At 41.8% G+C, this 23,638-nt stretch overlaps 1 protein-coding gene across 1 annotated transcript in view; it reads right to left on the reverse strand.

The window, feature by feature from the left end:
* Window positions 1–23,638, reverse strand: part of COL12A1 (collagen type XII alpha 1 chain) — a 130,396-nt gene that overhangs the window by 33,333 nt on the left and 73,425 nt on the right. The window contains 16 exon segments of the mRNA XM_073336466.2: window positions 54–196; window positions 3,518–3,656; window positions 3,779–3,817; window positions 4,733–4,897; window positions 7,516–7,659; window positions 7,851–7,974; window positions 11,970–12,109; window positions 12,807–12,881; window positions 13,370–13,516; window positions 14,058–14,174; window positions 15,135–15,284; window positions 16,184–16,303; window positions 16,547–16,676; window positions 19,495–19,637; window positions 21,194–21,323; window positions 22,890–23,032. Of these exon segments, the coding sequence (XP_073192567.2) occupies window positions 54–196; window positions 3,518–3,656; window positions 3,779–3,817; window positions 4,733–4,897; window positions 7,516–7,659; window positions 7,851–7,974; window positions 11,970–12,109; window positions 12,807–12,881; window positions 13,370–13,516; window positions 14,058–14,174; window positions 15,135–15,284; window positions 16,184–16,303; window positions 16,547–16,676; window positions 19,495–19,637; window positions 21,194–21,323; window positions 22,890–23,032 (2,049 nt within the window).

Raw genomic sequence — 23,638 nt, forward strand, 5'->3', positions numbered from 1 at the left:
ACCGTAAACTTCTATCTACAAATTCTCTGTGCAATAAGTAAAATCGTCCTTACGATCAAGAATTACTCCAACTTGTGGTTTGAAATCCCTGTCTGTAATCTGCCAAATTGCAAATGGCTCATTGGGGGTTTCCGAAAGAAGGCGGAACAGCAGTATGATTGTGTAAGCACGTGGCAATCCATCTGGATGAAGCTCCCTGTTCAGAGAACATGAGGATATTTCGCATCAAACACGCATAGAAAAAGGAAAGATCTTCATCGTTTTCACTTTTTTTAAAAGACAGGACATAATCAAAATGGGAAAATTACATCGTTTAGCAAAGCTCAGCCTGTTAACTCTTTAATCAAACAGCAAAGATTTAAGCAAATAGAAATCACATTATTGCCTATGTTAAGGCTTTAACATCCAGCCTGCATTTGAGTGGAGGTGAGGAGAAATTGATGCAGGACCAACAAGAATAGGCATTCTAAATGCATTCTGGTTGACTCAGCCAGGGTTCTGGTGCCTGACCTCTGTTATATTTACAGGATGTGGAGTGGGTTGCTCCCATATAAACTCAGCTGGTGACCCGTACAGGAAGAAGATGGGGCATACACTAGTTCTAGCCCTGCACATCCCATTTTGAGTAGTCAGGCACTGGGAGCACAAGGAACTCAACTGTGGCTGGCTCACATGCAGAGGGTGCAGTGGGAGAAGGAGACATTCAATTTATTCCACAGATATAGTGCAGCATTTGGGGCAGACTTCCTTAGTCGTCATCTGTGGATTTTTAGGCTTGTGTCATGGACACTGTTGGACACCAAATGATAGAAAACCACAAGTAAATGGAAGTATGTTAAAGGGAACTAAGAGGCCTGGCTGAGCAATGTCTGGAGTGAAAAGGAAGCAGCAGGGTGGATGTGAGGGAAACTGTGAGAAGAATGAGCAAATTTTGTTTCAATTTAGCCAACAACATGGCTGACACTATTACGGCTGAAACTCTGCTATTGGCTGAGAAGGCCATGTGGCCCCGTGAGTTAAAATAGAGAAACCTCAAAAACTGGTATTGAAGCTTTTACATATTTTGGACAAACTGACAGCCCCTTACATTTAGTATCACGCTACTACAGTAACCATATCGCTACTTCAACAAAAGTTGGCTGGCATAAGGGGCAAGATAAGCAAGTGAATTTGAGAAACCTAGTTATAATTCAGTATCAAGAGATAACTCGGATATAATACAACTGTACCATTAGGATTCCTAGGGAGTATTGATTTCCTGAACACTACAGTTTAAATTCAATTTAATTTTCTGGCTTTATATAATATATATGTATCAAGAAGATCCCACAAAGGCTATTTTTGCTTGCTCTCTCGCTCTCTCTTTTTCTACCTACAGCCAACTCTTCAATATTTTTCCTAATTTGAATACACAGAAAACATCTTACTCAGGTCCCACTTAGATGCAGGCTTTGACTTAATAAAATGGTAAAGCAAGCTATAAGGTTCTACTGAATGCAAACTATCTGCGCTTTATGAGTCCTGCAATATCCAGAAAACCATAGATCTTTGCTCTTTCCCAAACCAAGCTATAGAAGAGAAAAACTGGCTGACCGAAGACAACAAAAAAAAAAGTCCCCAAATACTCCACATTGGCACATTGAGAGTTGAGGAAGCTGGGAAGGGGAAGGGGAAAGAGCCTGTTTAAATTTATTCCTTATATTGGGCAATTCTCCTATGTTTGGTCTGCCCCCTTCTATCCATTCTGGTAGGGTTGCACAGCTGTCAAAAGTTCCCATAAGTGGACAACTAGAGTTACATGATATAAAAAATGGGGAGGGGGAAGAGTGGACTGGCTCTAGACGTGGCCTCTGGCACAGCAATGCTAAATTCTCAACTTTACCTGAGTGGGGAGAGAAGAAACTTCTGGATCCTCCCTTCGTGGTTGGGAGGGGAAAGGGGTTTCTCCTCCATGACTGGACTCCTCTTATTCTAGCTAGCTCTGTTTTTTTGTGAGGGTCCCACATGACCCCTCTCATTATCTCCCTAGCTGAGCTCTAGAACAGAGTGGTCAGCTAGGGAAGACTTGCTTCAGGCCATCACTACTTGAAAAATTCTCCGTTTGTCCAATATGGTGACTGGGCTGGGTGGTGTCACACACCTGGGGCATTGTGACCACAGGCAGAAATGTGTTGCCTATTACAACTACTAAACAAATGGTACTTATCCCTCTGAATCAAAAACAGTCTCTCTGGCTAAGTGGTTTCTTTGTACGAGTAGCCACAGAGGGCATTGATTGCATAGGGCCTGTAATATGAATTAAATCAATTAACTAAAATAGGCCTGTTTATATGAGGCATCCTCTTGAGAAAAGAACAAGGACTGTCTTTTTGTTCTATGTTCATACAATGCCTAGGAGAATGGGGTCCTGGTTCACAACTGGGACTCCTAGGCACTACAGTAATACAAATAAATAATAATAATAATAATAAGGAAGCTGGAATTAACAATATAAGGACCACTAATGAAGGAACTGAATAACGTTTAATCAGAGCTATGGTTGCACATTCTTCAGAGTGTACAGTAACTCCTCACTTAACATCCTCCCGCTTAACGTTGTTTCAAAGTTATGTCACTGGTCAATTAGGGAACATGCTCGTTTAAAATTGGGCAATGCTCCCTTATAACATTGTTTGGCTGCCTGCTCTGTACACTACTTGTAAGATTTTGTGGAAGAGCAGCAACTTTACAAGGGAGCATGGCACAAGTTCCTCTTCTCCGCCTCCTCCCACTCCCTCCCAGCGCTTCCCCCACCTCCAAACAGCTGCGCCTCCACTCCTCCCCCCTCCCAGAAAGTCCTAAGTGCCGCCAAACAGCGGTTTGGTGGCAGGGAAGCGCTGGGAGGGAGAGGGAAGAGCAGGGAAGTGCCGTGTCTCCCCATCCCTCCCAGAAAGTCCTAAGCCCGCCAAACAGCTGTTTGGTGGCGCTTAGGACTTTCTGGGAGCGGGGAAGGAGCGGGGATGCGGTGAAGGAGAGGAGGTGGAGTGGGGGTGGGAAGAGGTGGGACTGGAGTGGAGCGGGGACGGGAAGAGGCGGGCCTGGAGTATCCCCCAGCAAAGTCGGCACCTGTTTTTCTCCGGGTAAGCTGCCACTGCTGCTGCGAAGGTGCTTCCTAGCGTCCTTGCCTGCAACGGGCTGTGCCTGTGTGGCGTAAGCCAGGGGCACTTCCCAACCACAGTACAGCACAGTACTGTACAGTATATAATGCCTTGTGTCTGCCCCCAAAACATTGCCTAACCCCCCGCATTTACATTAAATCTTATGGGAAAATTGGATTTGTTTAACATCGTTTCACTTAAAGTTGCATTTTTCAGGAACATAACTACAATGTTAAGTGAGGAGTTACTGTATTTCTTGTACTTCAGTAAAAACAAAATAAAATTTGTCCTCCAGCAGGTATTAATACCATTACCTATTAATTCTGTTATACTTCCCCACTTGCCCTACAGCAGGAAAACAGGTTACACAGATAACTTACGATGTAGGCTGACTGATGAAGGCATTTCTATGGAGCCTGTATGCCACGTGGCTAGGGAAGGATCCTGATTCCAGTGATATTCCTTGTACAGAGGCAAAATGCTTCTCTGTTAAGTTGTATGATTCCAACATCTTGAAACCTTTATTTTGGGGCGGGGGGGGGGGGGCGGAGGGGAGAGAAACACAATTTGAAGAAATTGTGATAAATGAAAAAAAAGCTTCAGAATTATCCTGTGCTAGGATGTTTGTATATGATTCTTACCAGGTGAAGTGTATCCCTCCAAGTAAATGAGAGGGCAAGCTGAAACAGATGAAAACTGTGTTATTTTTAAAAATTCAAATGGAATCATGAACATACAACTATTTTCAAAAGGTTTTATTCCCGTAAATTTGAACTTTGTTAATTACCAGCCAACATCTGCCACTACAATAATTATCATCTGTTTGTGATCCTATGCTTTATTCTGCTCAAGATCAAGCAGTAGATTTCTAGTTATGTAGGTGAAATGTTCACATCCTCATTTATGAGGCTTTTAAATGTATTGTTTCTACCATGCTGGAATATATGAAATAGCAAACAGATGAACTTCAAGTATATTTTATTTTAAGAGCCCAATTCATAAAAATAAATGGGCACAATACCACAATCTTTCCATGGATCTTTTATGCATGAGTCAGACTGCATATTATTCATCAGATTCACAAGGAAAAACTGCAGATTTATATGGCTCCTTAGTCGTATGTGGAGGAGGCAGTATGGGAACACATAGTTGCAGATGATACAAATGTGCAAATATTTCCTCTTTTTTGCCATAGAAGGACTCCAGATTTATAAACAGATGGATTTTATTTTAGATCTTTATAAAAGTAATATTAGACACTGGTTAGCTACATCCCCAATGCAGCCAAAAAACAGTGGTAAAGAGGGAATCTGTCACATCCAGAAGTCTATTTTAGCTACCATTCTACTTGCTCTTCAACTAAAAAAATAATTCTCACTTATTGTTTATTCACTTTTTAATAAGAGTATCATCTCAGGGTGGTAGATAAGATAAAAATATAATAACCACTTAAATAAGAAACATGCACTTGCTCAGTGGAAATATTTATTAAAGTTTCTTGAAAAAGGTGTAAATGGGAAAGCCTTGACATGAGACTTGTAGCAGTACATAGTCAAATTTATTAGCTTGTGAGAGAAACATTGTCTCTTACTTACTTGAGGTAGCTGTCTCACAAATAAAAGTGAGGAGGTTCTCCTCAATCTTTTCAAAAGCATCAAAGTCATCAACGATAAATACATGACGTTCACTGGGTTTGCTGGCAATCTTTGACAGCTCATGGTAATCCACATCAGCTACACCAACAACAAAGACGCTGAAACCTACAAAAATAATGTTCATGATATGAATATGCAACGAATATACATGCTTATCATTATCACTGGCTCAGTAACTCAATAGCAAATCCCAATCATGTAGAGATACTGTCTTCTCTGTTAAAAAATACAAGAACCAAATCATGCAAGTAGAATATACTTTTGGTTGAACCCAGTCCCTTTGCACTTTCTGGATAAAATGCAGAATGAAGTAAAACCCAGTGGAGAAGAGTATTCAATACACTTTTGACCAAGGGATGTCAAATGGAGAAACTCTTTCTCCATTACCTTGGTGAAACAGAACAAGCAATAATCTAAACTGTTGGCAAAAATGTGAGGCAAAGGGCTCATGTCCTGCAGGGAAGGGAAGTTCTGGTATGGAATCATTCAGCTGCACAAAGCTGTTTGAAATAGGCAGAAGGAGTCTTTTTATGAAGTCTTCTTGCTGCTAAATAAATGGCTGAAAGGGATGAATCTATGAGTTAGATCACTGAACACCCAAGGAAGAAACATACACCTAAGTACACAATTTAGATCAGAAGTGCCCAGCCAATCTCCCTGAATCAAGAAGAAACAAGTATACTATTCTGAACATTTCTTTTTTGCAAGAAGAGAGTGAAGAAACTCATGCCAATGGAACACTGAATAGAAACCCCGAATTTTCTGGTATTAAACAATGACTATATAAACTCCTGGAAGCCAAACAGGAAATGAACTGTTTTCTAATGTACAGTATTATCTTATGAGAGGGATCCTTGAAAACATTACGGGAAGGCATCTGAGGGGAAATGAAGAGCATAACAGTTCTGGGTTACTCCCAAGACAAACTAATCAAAAATAGTTAGGCTCTGCTCTTCAATAAAAAGGATGATTAAAAAAATACTCTTCCACTTTAGACACTGTTGATCACTCTCTCATCCTGGATTCCTCTCCTGCCTGTCAGGTTGCGCCTTCCAGTTCTCTTCTTCCTCTCCTCTTTCACACTTTTGGCAACCCTCAAGACTCTGCTATTTGGTCCTCTCCTGTTTTTCTTCCATAGCTTATCCCTGGGCAATTCATCCACTCACCAAGCTTCAGCTGTCATCTCCATGCCAACGGTTCACAAATCTTCTCTATCCCTGACCTCTCCTGTTCCATCCAGTCTTGCATCTGACTATATTTTTGAAAAATACTCTGGAGATCATATCACCTAGTTAAACTCAACAAGGCTTATGATGAGCTCCTCATGTGTTTTCCAAAACTCTCTCCCCTTCTTCCAGTGCCGTTGGACAATATCATCATCTTCCCCATCATCCAAGCTCATAACCTGGCTGTGACAGCCTCCTTACTCTTTCACAAAACATACAGGCTGCCACCAAATCCTGTCTGTTCTACAACATCTCAAAAATCTGACTCTTCCTTTCTATCCCTATGTCTAAAATCCTTATCCATACTTTGGTTACTTCCTGCCTTGACTGTTGAAGTCTCCTACTTTCTGTGCTTCTCGATTTCCATCTCATTCCCATGGTCCACCCAAATCACCCTGGCTAAAGTCATCTTCATCAGCTGTCTCTTAGACCAGGTCATTCTCCTCTTCAAATCCTTCCAATGGCATCTTCTTGCCTTGAGCATTAATGTTAGCTTATCTTCTTCAGCTTCTGGACTTCGCATAATTTTGTCTCTGCCTATATCTCTCTCTCTCATTTCCTCCTCCTCCTTCTCTCACCACTTCATCCTATCAATAAATCCCCCTACCACTTCCTTTGTCACCTCCCTGATACACCTGAAGACTGGGGAAAAGATGAACACAAGTTGAGGGCTACAATCAGCCTGTAACTTTATGATTTTAGCATGCTTGCTTATACTAGGGCTGAATTTGGCCAATTTAACAATTTTTAATAGCTAATATGAAACCCAAGGAGGACAAATACAGAATTCCAAGGTAACAAAGCAATCTGAGGCTTAATCAACAGACATAAAGAAACAGAGCTAAGGTAAGGAAGCACAACAAATGTTTATATAGGAAATTAATCACCAGGCTGCTTATACTGTATATCAAAATATGCATTAAAAATGCAGAATTGGAGAACTAGAGCCTCGGCTACAGCAAACTACACTTGGGCCATCTAAGGAGGGAGCATAAATGGCCACCTCCTCCTCAAAACCTGGGGTGGGAGAGTCAGGGGCCTGGTCAGACCCCTGCTCAAGGTAGAGTAGATGAAGGGCTGCTCTAACTTGTGCCAGTATTAAAAGCACTCTAAGGGCCATTCCAGCAGATCAAGATCATTGGACTGAAGTGCACTTAATAATGCCCCAGCCCCCTGAATAGGGGCCAGGAGTGATATAGGACAAGTTCTGTAACTATGCAAGGGGAATTCCCAGCAAACTGTTTAAGCCTGCTCTGTCCACAGAGAGAGAAGAGGCCAGAATTAGGTCCAGTCAATCTTAACATTCTTAAAATAGTTTGAGCCATTCCAAATCATATTCTGTAATTCGAATGTCTCTCTCAGGAACCACTACCTATTTAGGATGAATAAAGGACCAACAATACCTGATACTGTTGTATAGCCGTATGTTAAATTGCATGACTTAAACTCTTTAGTAAAATGAATATCAGGCTCAACTACATTCTACAGGGTGCTTACCAGAGTGCTGTATGATTGCTGCAGCTTTCTTAACTTCATCCTGCGACCGACCATCTGTGACAACAACAAGTACCTTGGGCACACCTCTTCTCATGCCACTCTCCCAAGTCAGGACTTTTTCTTTGATAAATGTAAGGGCTTTGCCTGCAAATTACACAAAGAATGAGGACTCATGCCACATTTGCCACTGAAAAATATTTCTTTTGAAGAACTAATACAACTAATAATAGTAGAACATAAAGCCCTGGCCTTAAACTACAGAGGATTAAGATAATGAATAGGTTTTCAAAAAACTGATTATTCGGAAGGAATACATAGTTATTCATCAGACGCACCTGTTCTTGTATTTCCTCCTTTGTACCGAATATTCTGAAGTGCTCCTAGAGCCTGAGCCTTATCCTCATATGTATTCAGTTTAAACTCAGACTTTGCATCGTCGCTGTACTGCACAAAGGAAACCTGAAATGAAATGCATCACAGCGTTCAGCCTCTGACCTGTGTGGCTTCAAGTGATCTCTCCACTACAGTGAATTATGTTGTCAGTCACCACTGAAATAGGAAACCCTGAAGTTATATGTAAATATAGATATAACAGCGGTAAAGTTATTAGTTAATGCTTTATAGAGAAAATACTTGTTAGAACTATGGTGGCACCATATTTAGTCCTGGTTCTCTAGTTCAGCTTGAGGATACAGCGCCTATAAAAACTGTTAAAGATTACAAAAAAAAAATGCAAGAAGCTCATGACATAGCAATTAACAGGGAATGTGCCAGAATTTCAGTCATTTGATACATACAGTATAATACACTTCCTGAACTGGAACATTAACTCATCTTGTATATTTGTATATATCCATGTAAACCCAGAGTGAATATTCTGCCTATGTCTATAACGTATATTTCATTTTTCATTTCCTCGTAGTCATAGAATATTAGGGTTGGAAGAGACCTCAGGAGGTCATCGAGTCCAATCCCCTGCTCAAAGCAGGACCAGCATCAACTAAATCATCCCAGCCAGGGCTTTGTCAAGCTGGGCCTTAAAAGCCTCTAAGGATAGAGATTCCACCACCGTCCTTGGTAACCCATTCCAGTGCTTCACTGCCCTCCTAGTGAAATAGTGTTTTCTAATAGCCAACCTAGACCTCCCCCACTGCAACTTGAGACCATTGCTTCTTTTTCTGTCATCTGCCACCACTGAGATGAGCCTAGCTCCATTCTCTTTGGAACCCCCCTTCAGGTAGTTGAAGGCTGCTATCAAATCCCCCCTCCCTCTTCTCCTCTGCAGACTAAATAACCCCAGTTCCCTCAACCTCTCCTTGTGAGTCATGTTCCCCAGTCCCCTAATAATTTCTGTTGCCCTCCGCTGTACTCTCTCCAATTTGTCAACATCTCTTCTGTAGTGGGGGGACCAAAACTGGATGCAATACTCCAGGTGTGGCCTCACCAGAGTCAAATAGAGGGGAATAATCACTTCCCACAATCTGCTGGCAATGCTCCTACTAATGCAGCCCAAATATGCCGTTAGCCTTCTTGGCAACAAGGGCACACTGCTGACTCATATTCAGCTTCTCATCCACTGTAATCCTCAGGTCCTTTTCTGCAGAACTGCTGCTTAGCCAGTTGGTCCCCAGCCTGTAGCAGTGCATGGGATTCTTCCTTCCTAAGTGCAGGATTCTGCACTTGTCCTTGTTGAACCTCATCAGATTTCTTTTTGGCCCAATCCTTCAATTTGTCTAAGTCACTCTGGACCCTATCCCTACCCTCCAGCATATCTACCTCTCCATCCAGCTTAGTGTCATCTGCGAACTTGCTAAGGATACAATGAATCCCATCATCCAGATCATTAATAAAGATGTTCAACAAAACCGGCCCCAGGACCGATCCCTGGGGCACTCCACTTGATGCCAGCTGCCAACTAGACATCGAGCCGTTGATCACTACCCGTTGAGTCCAACAATCTAGCCAGCTTTCTATCTGTCTTATAGTGCATTCATCCAATCCATACTTTTTTAACTTGCTGGCAAGAATACTGTGGGAGACCGTATCAAAAGCTTTGCTAAAGTCAAGATACATCACATCCACTGCTTTCCCCATATCCACGGTGCCACTTATCTCATTATAGAAGGCAATCAGATTGATCAGGCATGACTTGCCCTTGGTGAATCCGTGTTGACTGTTCCTGATCACCTTCCTCTCCTCCAAGTGCTTCAAAATGGATTCCTTGAGTACATTCTCCATGATTTTGCTGGGGACTGAAGTGAGGCTGACCCGTCTGTAGTTACCCGGGTTCTCTTTCTTACCTTTTTAAAATATGGGCACTATATTTGCCTTTTTCCAATCATCCAGGACCTCCCCTGATCGCCACAAATTTTCAAAGATAATGGCCAGTGGCTCTGCAATCATATCAGCCAACTCCCACAGCACCCTCGGATGCATTAGATCCAGCCCCATGGACTTGTGTATGTCCAGCTTTTCTAAATAGTCCATAAGCTGTTCTTTCACCACTGAGGGCTGCTCACCTCCTCCCCATACTATACTGCCCAGAGCAGCAGTCTGGGAGCTGACCTTGTCTGTGAAGACCGAGGCAAAAAAAGCATTGAGTACTTCAGCTTTTTCCACATCATCTGTCACTATGTTGCCTCCCCAATTCAGTAAGGGTCCCACACTTTCCGTGACCTTCTTCTTGTTGCTAACATATCTGTAGAAACCCTTCTTGTGACACTTCACATCCCTTGCTAGCTGCAACTCCAGTCGTGTCTTGGCCTTCCTGATTACACCCCTTCATGATCTAGCAATATCTTTATACTCTTCCCTAGTCATCTGTCCAAGTTTCCACTTCTTGTAAGCTTCCTTTCTGAGTTTAAGCTCACCGAAGATTTCACTGTTAAGCCAAGCTGGTCGCCTGCCATATTTGCTATTCTTTCTGCACATCGGGATGGTTTGTTCCTGCACCCTCAGTAAGGCTTCTTTAAAATACAGCCAGCTCTCCTGGACTCCTTGCCCCCGCATATTAGCTTCCCAGGGGATCCTGCCCATTAGTTCCCTAAGGGAGTCAAAGTCTGCTTTTCTGAAGTCCAGGGTTGGTATTTTGCTGCTCTCCTTTCCTCTAGTCTGTCCCATTTATATTATTAGCATGCCTTAGTAAGCTGGTCCTGAGCAGATGTCTCAGTATTCACACTTATTGAAATCAGTTTATCTTTTTTTAGCCATCATAAATATCTAAAGTGAAGAACTAAGAATGTGTGTAATTGGCCCAGGACAAAAGAGGAAAGGAGCTTTAAGTCTTTCCATAGTAAACCCAGAAAGTTCACAGCTATTCTCCTCCAACAGCTAATTTGCAGCAACTCTCCTGCTGGGCTGAAGAAGAACAATTTTTGAAAACCAAGTAGTGTGAGGTTAGAGCTAGGCAGGATGGAGATACTGGAGAGAAGGTATTCCAGGAGAGGGTCTTTCTCTCTAGAAGTATGTCTGCAGAATGAAATAGCGGGAACCAATGACCTAGAGACATGCATGGGGGAGGAGAGAACTGTTCACAAGCAAGATAACTGGGTGCTGCATTTCAGGAAAACAGAAATAAAACATCCTTCCAAGGAAAATCACTGTCTTCCTTCCTACAAGGGAAGATAGTCTTGCACCAACCGGTGATGGCAAAGCTCCAGAGACATTCTTACTCGTGCCATTCACCTCTAGCTAATAAAAAAGCAATGCTTATGAAAGCAGGACAGAGCTCCTATCCAGTTCCCCTTAACTAGAAGGAAAACAGTCATGATGCAGGGTCTTGACCATGGGGAGATTAACATAAGACAAAATTAAAGGCTCCTCAGGAGTCTGGCAGAGACTCCTGGCAGAGACACATGGAGAACCCCAGGAGGAAGTAGAGACGTTTCAACCTCCCCACTATTCCTTATAGCTTTCTTTTTAAAGATGCATCCAATTTCATCCAGTGAATCCTCTTCTCCAACTCTTCTGCAACTGTTTCCATGCTTTCTTCTGCCCACTGCACATGCAACATCCTTCCTGAACTGACACACCAAGACATTATCCTCATTCATCATCATACTCCTTCTCAATGCCCACTTCTGCTGTGACACTAAAAATTAGCCTATTCATAACAACTATGGAGAGGGGCAGCTGAGGATATTTTATATGCACAAAGAAACAAAAACATGCAACTAACATTACATTGGCCACAGAGCACCCTGACTGCTCTTCCTGTATGCTGATTCCCTTTCATCTGCTTGCCACCTGTCTTTTGTCTTTCAGGATGTCCGCTCTTTTAGACAGGGACTGTGTTTTCCTTTATGTTTGTACAGCACAGTGCACATATATAAATACACACAATACAGTACCAGAATAATCCTATACAACAGAGAAAGGTAGAGGAGATTTTAAGAATTCAGGTTTGTTGGTTTGTTTAATTTCCCTGCAAAATGCATTTAATGGAAATTACCCACCTGAATTCCAGCAGGGTTGATTAAGTCAAAGGCTCCAACAGTATTAAAAACAAATTTCACTACTTTGTTGAAATTATCATCACCAATACTCCAGGAAGCATCAGTCAGGAACACAATGTCTGCTTTGGCGCCTTTGCATACTGAAAGACAAACACAGCTCAATGAACTCTTAAAACACACCCCTCATTCAGGACCGTGGACTAAACAGCACTGTTTTGACCATTTTAAAGCAAGAATGATGAGCAAACATTCAGCAAACTTCAGTCATATGCTCAAGCTGCAGACTACTCTTAAATATTAAAGTAGTGCTTCTCTTGCATGTCTCTCTTGCATTTCCTGGGTTTTGCAGATTTTCGCACAATGCATTCAAGGACATCCCAGGTCAAATCTTGGCATTTTTGTGCAAAAAGCTCATATGAAACAAAATCCTGAAGCGTGCAACTTAACACCAGTTTTCTTGGCAATCTCCACCAAAAATAGGTTCATATGCTAAAGGCAATGCTCACAAATCCACAGTGCATACTGAGAGTCGTGGCCATTCCCCCAAATCTACGCAAACTGCCACCATGACCCAGTGGCTATCTGAGCTCAATGCAACACCCTGGAAAATAGCTAGTATAAAGGGAATAAGGCCCAGTCATCGTTCCCCTGTCTACACCAGGCAGGTGACGGTGTCTGAGCTGCTGCAAAGGGCCAAAGTGGGCCAGAGGATCATTAGGCCCATATATTTTTGAAGTTACTTCAATTCAGGAAAAATATAATTCAATCTAACCTTTGAGTGTGTGGATGTACAGCAAATAAGACAAAATGTACCATGAATCTACAATACACACTTACCATCCCGAGCCGGTGGGATTGTGGGAGGTGGAGGAGGAGGAGGCGGTTGAGTTGGTGCTTCGGTAGGTTTGACGACTGAAGTAAAACAATTAAAACCTTTTATTTAACATAAAATTTTACCCAAGAAAGGACTCCACCCATGTGAATTACCCTGTGTATGACTGAGGAAAGAACTATCAATGCTTTTATTGGTGACCAAGACAAGTAATTCCTAATCAGCGCAGAATAATTTGCTGTTCCAAAAGCAAGTCCTTAATTATGACAAGGGGCCAGATCCTGCCACTCTTACACAAACGGAGAAATCTCTCACTCCGTGGTTACTACCCAATGGGATTAACCTGAGCAAGGTAATACTCCATTTTAATTTCCCCCAAATAATTGCTATTCTCTGTTCCCCAGTTCAAGGAGTTTCCCACTGACTTACACTTGGAGACACAGGAAAATAGACCCCTCAGTTGTGGTACTGTATGTCTTGTACAAACAAGATAATTGTAAAATCTGTAGTCTGGACTATTTCCATCCCATTCTGTTCACACACGTACTATTCATATTGCCCGACTTACCCGTGCGCTCTTTCAGAGAGATGGGCGGTCCCTCAAGGTTTGGGGTCTGAACAAAGACAGTAGCATTGTATTCAGTGTCTGGTGAAAGGCCAGTGAAACAGTGGCTGGTTTCTGTCCCACGTACTGTAATTTCTTGTCCTCGGGATCCTGTGAAAACAAACCCAAAGGAAGGAAAATGTCCGGTCCGGTACTTCCCTTTCCATAGGTGTGCAGAACAAAGCAAGAGAGAGTGCATGCAGGGAGGGTGCTGAAATGGGATGAGTGGCATCTCCGCTGCTTGCTCTTCCCAGCTCAGGAAAGACTCTGTGCAGCAACACTGTGTGGTGGGCGCTCTGCACACTAGTGAGCTCTCAGGCTGTGAAGGGGAAGAGGCAGGGAGCAGCTGCTCTCCATAGTATGCACTCATAACCCCTGGTGAGCAGCAGATTTCCACTGGGAAATCCTAGTGGGAGTTAACATGGATAGAAGCAGCATTAATTTCCAATCTGTGTCTTCTTAGAAAGGCAGGCTGCATGCAGGCCTGGGGAGTTTTACCAACACAGCTTGAATCCTGGGGGAGGCACTGGAGTTGAAATTATCACAAACTCAGGGCCCTCAGCCTGTCACATTATAATCCTTAGTTTAGTCGTGGCATAAAACTGAAACGTACATCCGCCCACGGAACACACAAGGAATCAAAGGAATTTACCATCAGCTGGGTTGAGCTTTAATCTGTAGGAAGATGCTGACCGGTGAGGGGACCATCGGATACAGAAGGTATCCCATCCCACCTTGTAACTTGTTAGATCAGTGACATTCAAGTACACTGCAAAAAAAGGGAAAGTGTTCAATTTATTATCTGGGAAATACAATACATTAGATATAAAATTAACCAGATCAGAAAGAACAATGGCATCAGTAGTTGCTGGTCCACATAGCACTATGGCAGTAAATTTTGCCCGCATGTGGTTTTATTTTAAAAATGTCCACAGAAGAAAAAAATAGTTCTAGTCAATTCATCTCTGCTCTTCCTGTTTAGTCCCACAGATCTGACCTCTGTTATTTACAAAAGCCCAAATTCGGGTACACTTTATTATGCTAAGTACTATCTGATTCTATGGGCTGTCCCACTAAAATCAATAGAACCACTTATAAAGACATTTAGCATGAGGAAAGTGCACCTGATTCGGGCCCCACTGTATTTTATTTTATTTTATTTATTTACTGGCAGTGCCAAGAGCTTTTAATGAGACCATTTAACAAAATGAGGATTTTACAACTTATCCTTTTTTGCTGAAATCTCAAATGGCTCATTAACTGAGTTCAGCAACAAACCAATCCTCCACTGAGCAGGTTCAGCTTTGATGGAATGTGTAGTCAGTCGATATTACCATGAGATGCAATCAGAAGCAGTGAGGGGCCTTAATCTGCATGGTGCTGACTGCACCCTGCAATCTACTAAACACGTTCTAGCCACGTTCTAGTTCTGGGTGTGGCAGGTGTTGAGCAACTTGCAGGCTCAGACCCAGCTACAGCCAAACAAATTGTAAGAAACGGAACTAGAGGATTGTCTCTTGCAAGCCATTAGTAAAAGCAATGTTTAAATAATTTGGGTTTCTAAGCTTAATTTTATTTACGGGCCTGATTCTCACAGGTCTGAGCATCTATAATTGTGGAATATTCAGACCATAAGGATCGAGGCCCTAAATATGGACTTTTCAGTCAACATGAGATCACTTCAACAATTATATCCTATGTGACTACAATAAAAGTGGTTTGGACTTACATGTAGTGCCTTGATCAATCAGGGGTGCGCTGAGTCCAGAATCGTATTGGGCATAAACATTCACATCATAGATAGTACTAGGAGACAGGTTGTGCAATGTGTATGAAGTCACTTCCCCAACAAACACCTCCATTGGTGGCTCGTCGGAACCTTGAGTTAAAGGGAATCACAGAAAAAGACACACAATTCTATGAAGACTCTGCTAGGGCATTATCAGTATTCTTTTATATAATCTGTACCCCTGAGTGGCACAGTTATATCAGCCTAGCCCCCGGTGTACACAGCACTAGGTCTAGAAGCTGGGTGTCTCCAATCAACATAGCTCTCCCACACAGGTGGATTAACTATGCCACTGGAAGCAGCTCTCCTTTCGGCATAGTAGTGTCTTCACTGAAGTGCCACACTGGCGCACCTGCACCAATGCAGCATCTTATGTGTAGGCCTGCCCCAAAACTTGGTCCTTGTTTTAAAAAAACATACTTGTTATTTCTTAAACCTATTACTTGAGTAAACATTCTCATTGCTAATAAAATAAATGGAGCTTTACTAGTGCAATATTTGTATTTAATTTAATTTCCAGAGAAGCATGCAAATGTGGATTCATTCTCATGTCAAATAAAAGCATTGAAGGACTGTCATTCATTCAAACTCTGAGTCTGATTCTGATCACACACTCGTGTAAATCAAGAGCATCTGCATGAAAGATAAGAAGTGTAAAACTGGTGTAAATGAGAAGAGAACAGGCCTGTGACAGGAGATAAAATAGTTGTATTAAATGTCAAATATATAATGAAATCAAATGTACTGTAATGTGTGTGACAATGTATCTGGTGTTCTAACTGTCTTTATTTTGAAACACTGAAGTTAACAGGAAAACTTCTTACTCCTTTAAAGTCAATAAACCCACAAATTAAAATAAGTAAAGAAAACACCTTTAAAGCACAGGGCTCCGTTTTCATTAGGATACACTGGATATTTCCACCCCGATCTCTTAACTCATTACTCATTGTTTTCAAAGTGTTCTCTTCAAAGCAGACAGGTTTTCTTACCTACAGGTTTATATGCAAGTTTGTACCCAAGAACAGGAGATGGGGAGGGATCCCAGGAAACTCTGAATCGTGTATACCACTCATCTGAAATATGTATGTTTTGAGGAGGAAGCAACCCAACTGAAAAGAAAGAATAAGCATTAGAATTGTTATTATAGTAGCAACTGCCTTTTAAAGCTGTATAACAGGTAAACTGTAAACTCCCTGAAGAAGAAATCATGTCTTTTGATATGTTTGCATTGTGCCTAGAACAACAGGAACCCAACACAGATGGGGGCCTCTGGCACTTCTGCAGCAGAACTTATAATTAAGTTATAAGGAGGAGAAATGAGAATACAGTACTTAATGCTAAAGCTAAGTTACCAGTTCGTCCATTTCCTGTCAGCTGTCCACCGTCTCCATCATCATACACAGCCACAACAGTAATTTTATATGGTGTGTCTGACTGCAGTGGCTGTAATATCACATTATTTCTTCTTCCAGGTACTGTTGTCTAGAAATCAGGAGAGAAATACAGATGAATATCTTGTCATATTTTACCTGACATTATAATTGTAATAAATTGTAAATGAGCAACCCTTGTGGAATTTGTGGATGTATTTCACTGCAAATACCCAGTTGTGGTTTTTTAATCCAGCTATGGAGAAATCCATTTTATTGAAAGGGAGACTCCACTGCTTTACCATTTCAGAACAATTTCAGCCTACCTAAAATTAACAGTATTGTCTGTTTAAATTATTTTAAAGTATAACTTTGTAGCTTTTGTCAAAAAAACTGGACTCCTCGTCTCCTTCCCTTTACAATATTGTAGCTATCCCCACACCAGAGTGATATTCCACAGCTTCTCCAGACCTCATTCAGGAATTAAACATCTACACAGACCCACAAAAGATTTCAGAGTAGCAGCCGTGTGAGTCTGTATCCGCAAAAAGAAAAGGAGGACTTGTGGCACCTTAGAGACTAACCAATTTATTTGAGCATAAGCTTTCGTGAGCTACAGCTCACTTCAGCGGATGCATGTGAGCTGTAGCTCACGAAAGCTTATGCTCAAATAAATTGGTTAGTCTCTAAGGTGCCACAAGTCCTCCTTTTCTTTTTACAAAAGGTTTGTTTCCTCCATACATGGAGAGAGGACAAGTTATTGTTGTGGGTTTTTGGAGAGAGAATAAACAAGAGAAGATAAAGCTACTGAAGGGAGGAGGGGAGAGAGAAGATAACCTTGCTGGTGTGTTTCTGTTGTGAGAGTGTGAGTAGAGAAAAGGCAGAGTACCCACAAACACCACGGTCACCTTCTCCAGGGCACAGGGCCAGAAAAGCAGGGTAAAGAGAGATGGAAAGGACACACTCAGAAGGGAAAAGTAGGTGTGAACTGGGCCTGGAGACTGTCCGAAGTCCATAGATGTGGTCAGGCTGGTTCGGGGAGGAGAAGCTATGGAATGACATGTGGTGGGGCTATGATAATGGAATGACATCTGGTAGAGCTATATGCAGAGGGGGATGAGATAAAGACATTTTGCTACCTGTCACAGATTAGCTATATTAATTCATAGTGTATCTCCACTGAGCCATTACAGTTAAACCAGATATGAATTTGGGCCAAGATATAGATCAGCCTCCAGAATATAAAGTCAGAGCCACCCACAGCCATAGAAAAGGTGAAACCTCCATAAATGTTCCTTAACATTAACATTTAAAATTTGAAAGTAAGAAATACTAGTTATTATTTTAATACATTTATCTGTCTAATCAACCTTTCCTATAAAACAGCTGGATTTTTCCTTAAAAAAAAAAAAACAAATTTGTGCCATCTGCTCCCTCAGCTGTTTCATTGTCCAAAAACTCTTCATGAGAAGTAAGTGCTCTTTTCAGTATCTGGTTTAAACCTTAACAATCTGCAGCTTCTCTTCATGACCACATATTTTCCACATTCTTTGTTCAGTAGTTGGACCAAATAATGTCCTGGATCCTTCTACATCCCCTTTAAAAGCTGAAAAGCCATACTAAGATTCCCTCTCAGTCTCCTTTTTTTCTCCATACTAAACACATTTAACCTTTCCTTTTCAGAGAGAACCATCCACACTATTACTCAATCCCGTTACCCTCCTCCGCTCCCTACCTAGAAGCTAGAAATCCTTCTTTTCAACTTGGCAACCAAAACTGTACACAATATTCCACATTGCCATATCAATGTTTTATGAGATGTCAACAATAATTATTTTGATTTACAAAATTTTGCCTAAATTATACAATCTGTTACCCCCACTTGCTTCCTGCTGCAGCAACGCATCATGGTTTCTCCTTTTGTAGAGACACTTTGGTGCCCCATGGGAGTGCCATGTCCACAAAGTATCATGGGAGATGTAGTCCAAATGGTGGAGAGGAGAATGAGAGCACAAGGCACAGGAACTACAAGTCCCATGAGACACTGACGTGGTATTTCCTAATTGAAATTTTGAGTCTTTGGACAAAATGTTTTCTGTTTTGGGCTGAAAACCAGCATGATTTTGTTTAGTTTTTTGTTTAGTTTTTTTAACAAAAAGTCAATTTTTTTTTTGCAGAAAGCAGACACTTTTTGAGAAAAAAATTGCTTAATTGAAAATACAATTTCCCATCAAAAACTAATTCTGAAGGGCTAATTTTCAACCAGCCCTATTCAGCAATAATAAATAAACAATAACAGGCAGTTATATAGTGCTCTATAGACCAAATCTTTGTGCCATGGAATTTGATGTGAAGCAGCAGAAAGTTAAGGCACGAACTGTTACAATTCAGACAAAACCCCACAAAAGCAAGTACTATAAAATTTGAATTCAAGTTAACCCAGCTTCCTTAACGCAGCTCATTCTACCTACTGATTGCCCCATATACTGTATGGTGCTGTGGTTACCAGGAGTCCAAGCATGATAATACATAGTATGTGAAGCAGCACATGGCTATTTACCCGAGCACAATTGCTTGAACTAAGCATGCTGTGACAAGCTCAGCTCAGAATCTTCTCCTTGATCTCAACTTTAACACTATAATATGCATTGCTTTCAAGGCCTTGGTGCCTTTCTGTATTTTACGTATGCAACTACTCTGTGGAACTGACTGTTTCACTCAAGAGACTAAGACCCAGCTGCTTAAGTGCGCCCCTTAACACTGCCCTATATAATAATGCCCAAACAATTCATCCCTTCAGCAACCAAAATGTACAATATCCAAATATCAGATATTTTTGTTTTTCTATATATCAGAGGATATTTAAATGATTATTAACAAATGATTATGTATTTATATATTATATATGAATTATATATATAGGCACTTACATATTCATCTATGGGATCTCCAACAGTGGGAGAATAAATGATTCTGTACTGCTGAACTGGCCCATCAGCATGGTCCCATTGAACAGACAGGCTGTTTGTTGTTGGATCAAACACCTTCAAGTTCCTTGGCCCACTGCGAGGTACTAAAAGGGGAATATGTATAAGGACCAATGAAGTGGAGCGAAGACAGAAGTCCTTTCACATTATGATACCCTGGGATATAGAGCTGTCTCAGTGGGTCAGATGTTGCCCTGGAGTGCACATCAAGGACTCCCACTGACCCCTGCATGTACATGTACAGGCAAATATAGATGATAATATCACGGCATTATCCAGAGGTCACATCAGGAGTGGGGCCCAACTGACCAGAATTCTGGCTCTGTGGAAGGGCGGGAAAGTTAGTAACTGAAGCTTGAAATGTGAGCATCCGCATCCATTACAGATTTCTGCCCAAACTCGGGCAGGCAAAACAATTGACAGATTGTCACCTTTGCAGATTTTATATAAATCTGGGCAAACAGTAGAGAAAAGGGTACACACAGAGCAAGGGTTGGCATGTTGCAGCCACAGGCAAGTTCCTCCATCTAGTTACAAGCACAAGGCTGGAATAAGCCAGGTTCACTGTAGGTTTATTCATCTGGGATATCCCTGCTGTCTACCCTCTTACAGAAGGCCTTGTGCTCTCAGCTCATTAGGTAATCACAGACAGGTTTTGCTATTTCAGATAATGGGATGGGGGGGATTTTCGTGGGCTGCCTACAATGGGTTGTACCACGGCTGGCCCTAAACCAAATGGCACCGCAGACAAGGAGCATCTTCAGTGCCTCCCCACCCCCATTTGTTAGCATTTCAAATACCTTATTTTTTATTGCATTTGTAGCCCATTTCACGACTTTGACGCACGATTTTCATGCATGATTTGTCCCTGTCATATAAGACAATAAATTTGCAAACTAGGATCTATAAATCTATATTTATATCTTACTGTTTGACAGGTCACATCCCGACCATAATATACCCGCAAGGGCATGGCTAACAACATTCTAGGAGGTTTGAGGAAAATGTAGTTCTCAGAAAGTCTGGAAGATTCCATGAGATTCTACAAAGGTCTGGAACATTCTAGGAGGTGAGTAAAAATGAATCCACATACGGAATACCTGAAACATGTTACTTCAAACATGTTCCCTTTTGTCACTAACAACAAAAACAGCACCCAAGCCTGGGTCACCTGCCCCTAAATCTGGCCCTGGGTTGTACTCATGTGATTATTATGGCAGACAAGACCCAGAATTCAAGCTGAAATTTATGCCTCTGTTTTGGCAGTAAACTGTCCATTTTAATGTGCTCTTTGTTTTGGAGAGAGAGACAGAGTTAGGAGTGTAGCTGTAACTGAATGTTACAGGCCAAAGGACTTTTTTACTGCTAAAGACCTAGGTTCAATTTAAGCTTACATCACAAGTGTCAGTCTAGTCTGGTCCCTAGTAAGAATTTATCTGCATTACAACCAACAGATAATCTGGCCTAATTGGGAGCTGTTGTTCCAGGGAGGTCTAAAATCAAAAAAGCCATTACTCAGGTGAACTGGCAGACCTACACTGGAAAGCATACATGACATTTGTTTGTAGGCAATACCTCACTCATATAAGCAGCAAATAGAGACGCTAAGATAGCAGTAAACAAACATAATTTTGCCTCTTACTTGTTCTCCCTTGCCCAGAGCTTTGATTTCCCTCTCCATCGGCATACAGAGCCACAACGTTCACAGAGTAAGGAGTGTCAGGGGTCAGGCGCTCCAGCACAACATTGTGAGTGTTTGCTGGAACCACAATCTGGGAGGGAAAAAGAGGGTGAAGTGAGAGTGACAGGTCCATACAACATCCTAATACAGATAACGCCCTGTAAAATTATTATTATTCAAATTAATTATCAGTCATTTATATTGAAAGGAGGAAATTTGGGAGCCTGATCCTGTTGTGTATTTTCCAACTACAATAATGCAATTTTATAGGAACCAGCCAGTACTGCTTGCCTAACACAAAACTCAACAGCAGGAGATGCAATTATGTGGCAGTAGAATACAGAAGTTCTCATTCTGCAAAATGACTTTTTTTCTAAAATGCTGATAGTTTAAAACCATAATTATTGTACGTGTTTTGAACATGAAATGTTCATGAAAAAGTTGTGACTGGTAAAGATAGAGACATGCAGAAATCCAGAGCAAAATATTGCTCCATTGTGGTTTAGTGACATATGCTAAGGATACATTTTCAAAAGGGCCTCTATTAGGTCTCACACGTTTGCGCAGTTATAAGTACTCACACTTGACAGATGCCAACAATACATTACAAATTCTGACAGGTTCACACAGACGTTGGACTGTTCATAGTGCACATATTTGTATCTGTAGAGTGTGGGTGACAGTCTACACATACAAGGGCTCAGGTACCCCTAAAACTTCTTATCCAAATCAATGCATATATAAAGTCCTAATTTTATATCCCAAGAGAGCCCTGAAGCCATTCCCACATACACATAAATAGTCTTTGCTTTGTATTTCTTATGTTTAAAAATCAATATTCCAATTTAATTTCCTTTTGTTGGCAATACAATAAAGGATTCTCAACAGCAAATTTAAAATGGGTGGGGCTTTTATTCTTTTACTCCACTGAATGGTGCGATTACATACAGCACATTAAATTCATATGGAAATGGGGTTTTCAGCAGAGATGCCCCATGCAGATAGATTACAATCCATGGCACAATGAGGGGGGAACGGGGGCACTGGGCACCCCCAGCCCCAGGGGAAAGTGAAGTAGACGGCACCAGGAATCTCCAGGAGAGTGGGAGGATTGAATCCAGGCTTTTGGTGTTTCTTGGAGAAGCAGAGATGCAGCAGGAGGATGGGGTCTAGTGGTCCCAGAACTGCCTGGCCTCTGGTGGGGATGATGCTCTTCAGCCTGACCACCCCTCTGGGTAATAGCTCAGGGCTGAGTGAGGGGAGAGGAGACCATGGGGCTAGGTGTAGGGGGAAAGCTTGGAGCTGGTTCTGTGGGGGACGAGCATGGGGCTAGATGGGGTACAATGGGAGGGGAGTGCGTGTAGAGTAGGGTGCTAGATGGGGAACATGGATCTGGGTGCAGCAACAGCGAATGAGAACTCAGGGCTGGGAGCAGGGGCAGCGGAGGTATGGATACTGTGTGGGGTTGGGTGCAGGGGAAGAATGTGAGGCAAAGAGTATGGTGCAGAGCAGGGAAGGGAGAGTTCTGGGCCTTCTGCTTAGGAGAATTCTGCTCGCACCCCTGGTTACAACTGTTTTGTTACTACAAGTCAGTGATCATTGGAGGTGACATCCTCAGAGCTTCTCTGAGGAATACTCAGGAGGCTGAATAACTTACAGACTCTGATGGCCTTGGGCCAACCAGCGGAGCGTAGACAACTCTATACTGTTGTACTGGACCCGGTGCAGGTTCCCATCGGACATTCAGGGTGTTCGGTGTAGGGTTGTAAACTTGTATGTTTCTTGCCGCTCCTCTCACCACTAAGCCAAGGATATTTTAAATAAGTGTTACAGAGATGAGTACACAAGAATAACTCTGTTCTGTCCGGACACACATAGTAGCACAAAAAGGTGCTAAGATAACAGTTCATCTGTCTAAGGTACTTATGTGGCCTTCATTACCACAGTATCTGAGCATCTCACAGTCTAATGTGTTTATCCTCACAAACACCCATATCAGGTATGCAAGCGCTCTGGTCTCCATTTTTATAGATGGAAAGCAGAGGTACAGGTAGACTAGTGAATTACCCAAGGGCATACAGAAAGTCAGTGATGAAGCAGGGAATTGAACTCATGTGTCCCAAGTCACAGGCTAACATCCTAATCATTGGAACATGCTTCCTGTCAGCAAAAGCAGACTGAAAGCCTTCCTTACAGAAAGCAATGAAGATTGAGTACGTTGTGAAAGTGAATCATGATACACTCATATCATGATCAATGATAGACGTGAACATCATTCTTATGTACCTGCCCTACAATTAACTCAGGATCAGGAAATTTGCAGAGGCAATGTAAAGTAAATTAGGACTATACAACATCTATAATTTTGAATTATTTATATATAAATCCTAAGATGTTATGAATAAG

The sequence above is a fragment of the Lepidochelys kempii genome, chromosome 3, assembly GCF_965140285.1.
Source record: "Lepidochelys kempii isolate rLepKem1 chromosome 3, rLepKem1.hap1, whole genome shotgun sequence".
Taxonomy (NCBI): domain Eukaryota; kingdom Metazoa; phylum Chordata; order Testudines; family Cheloniidae; genus Lepidochelys; species Lepidochelys kempii.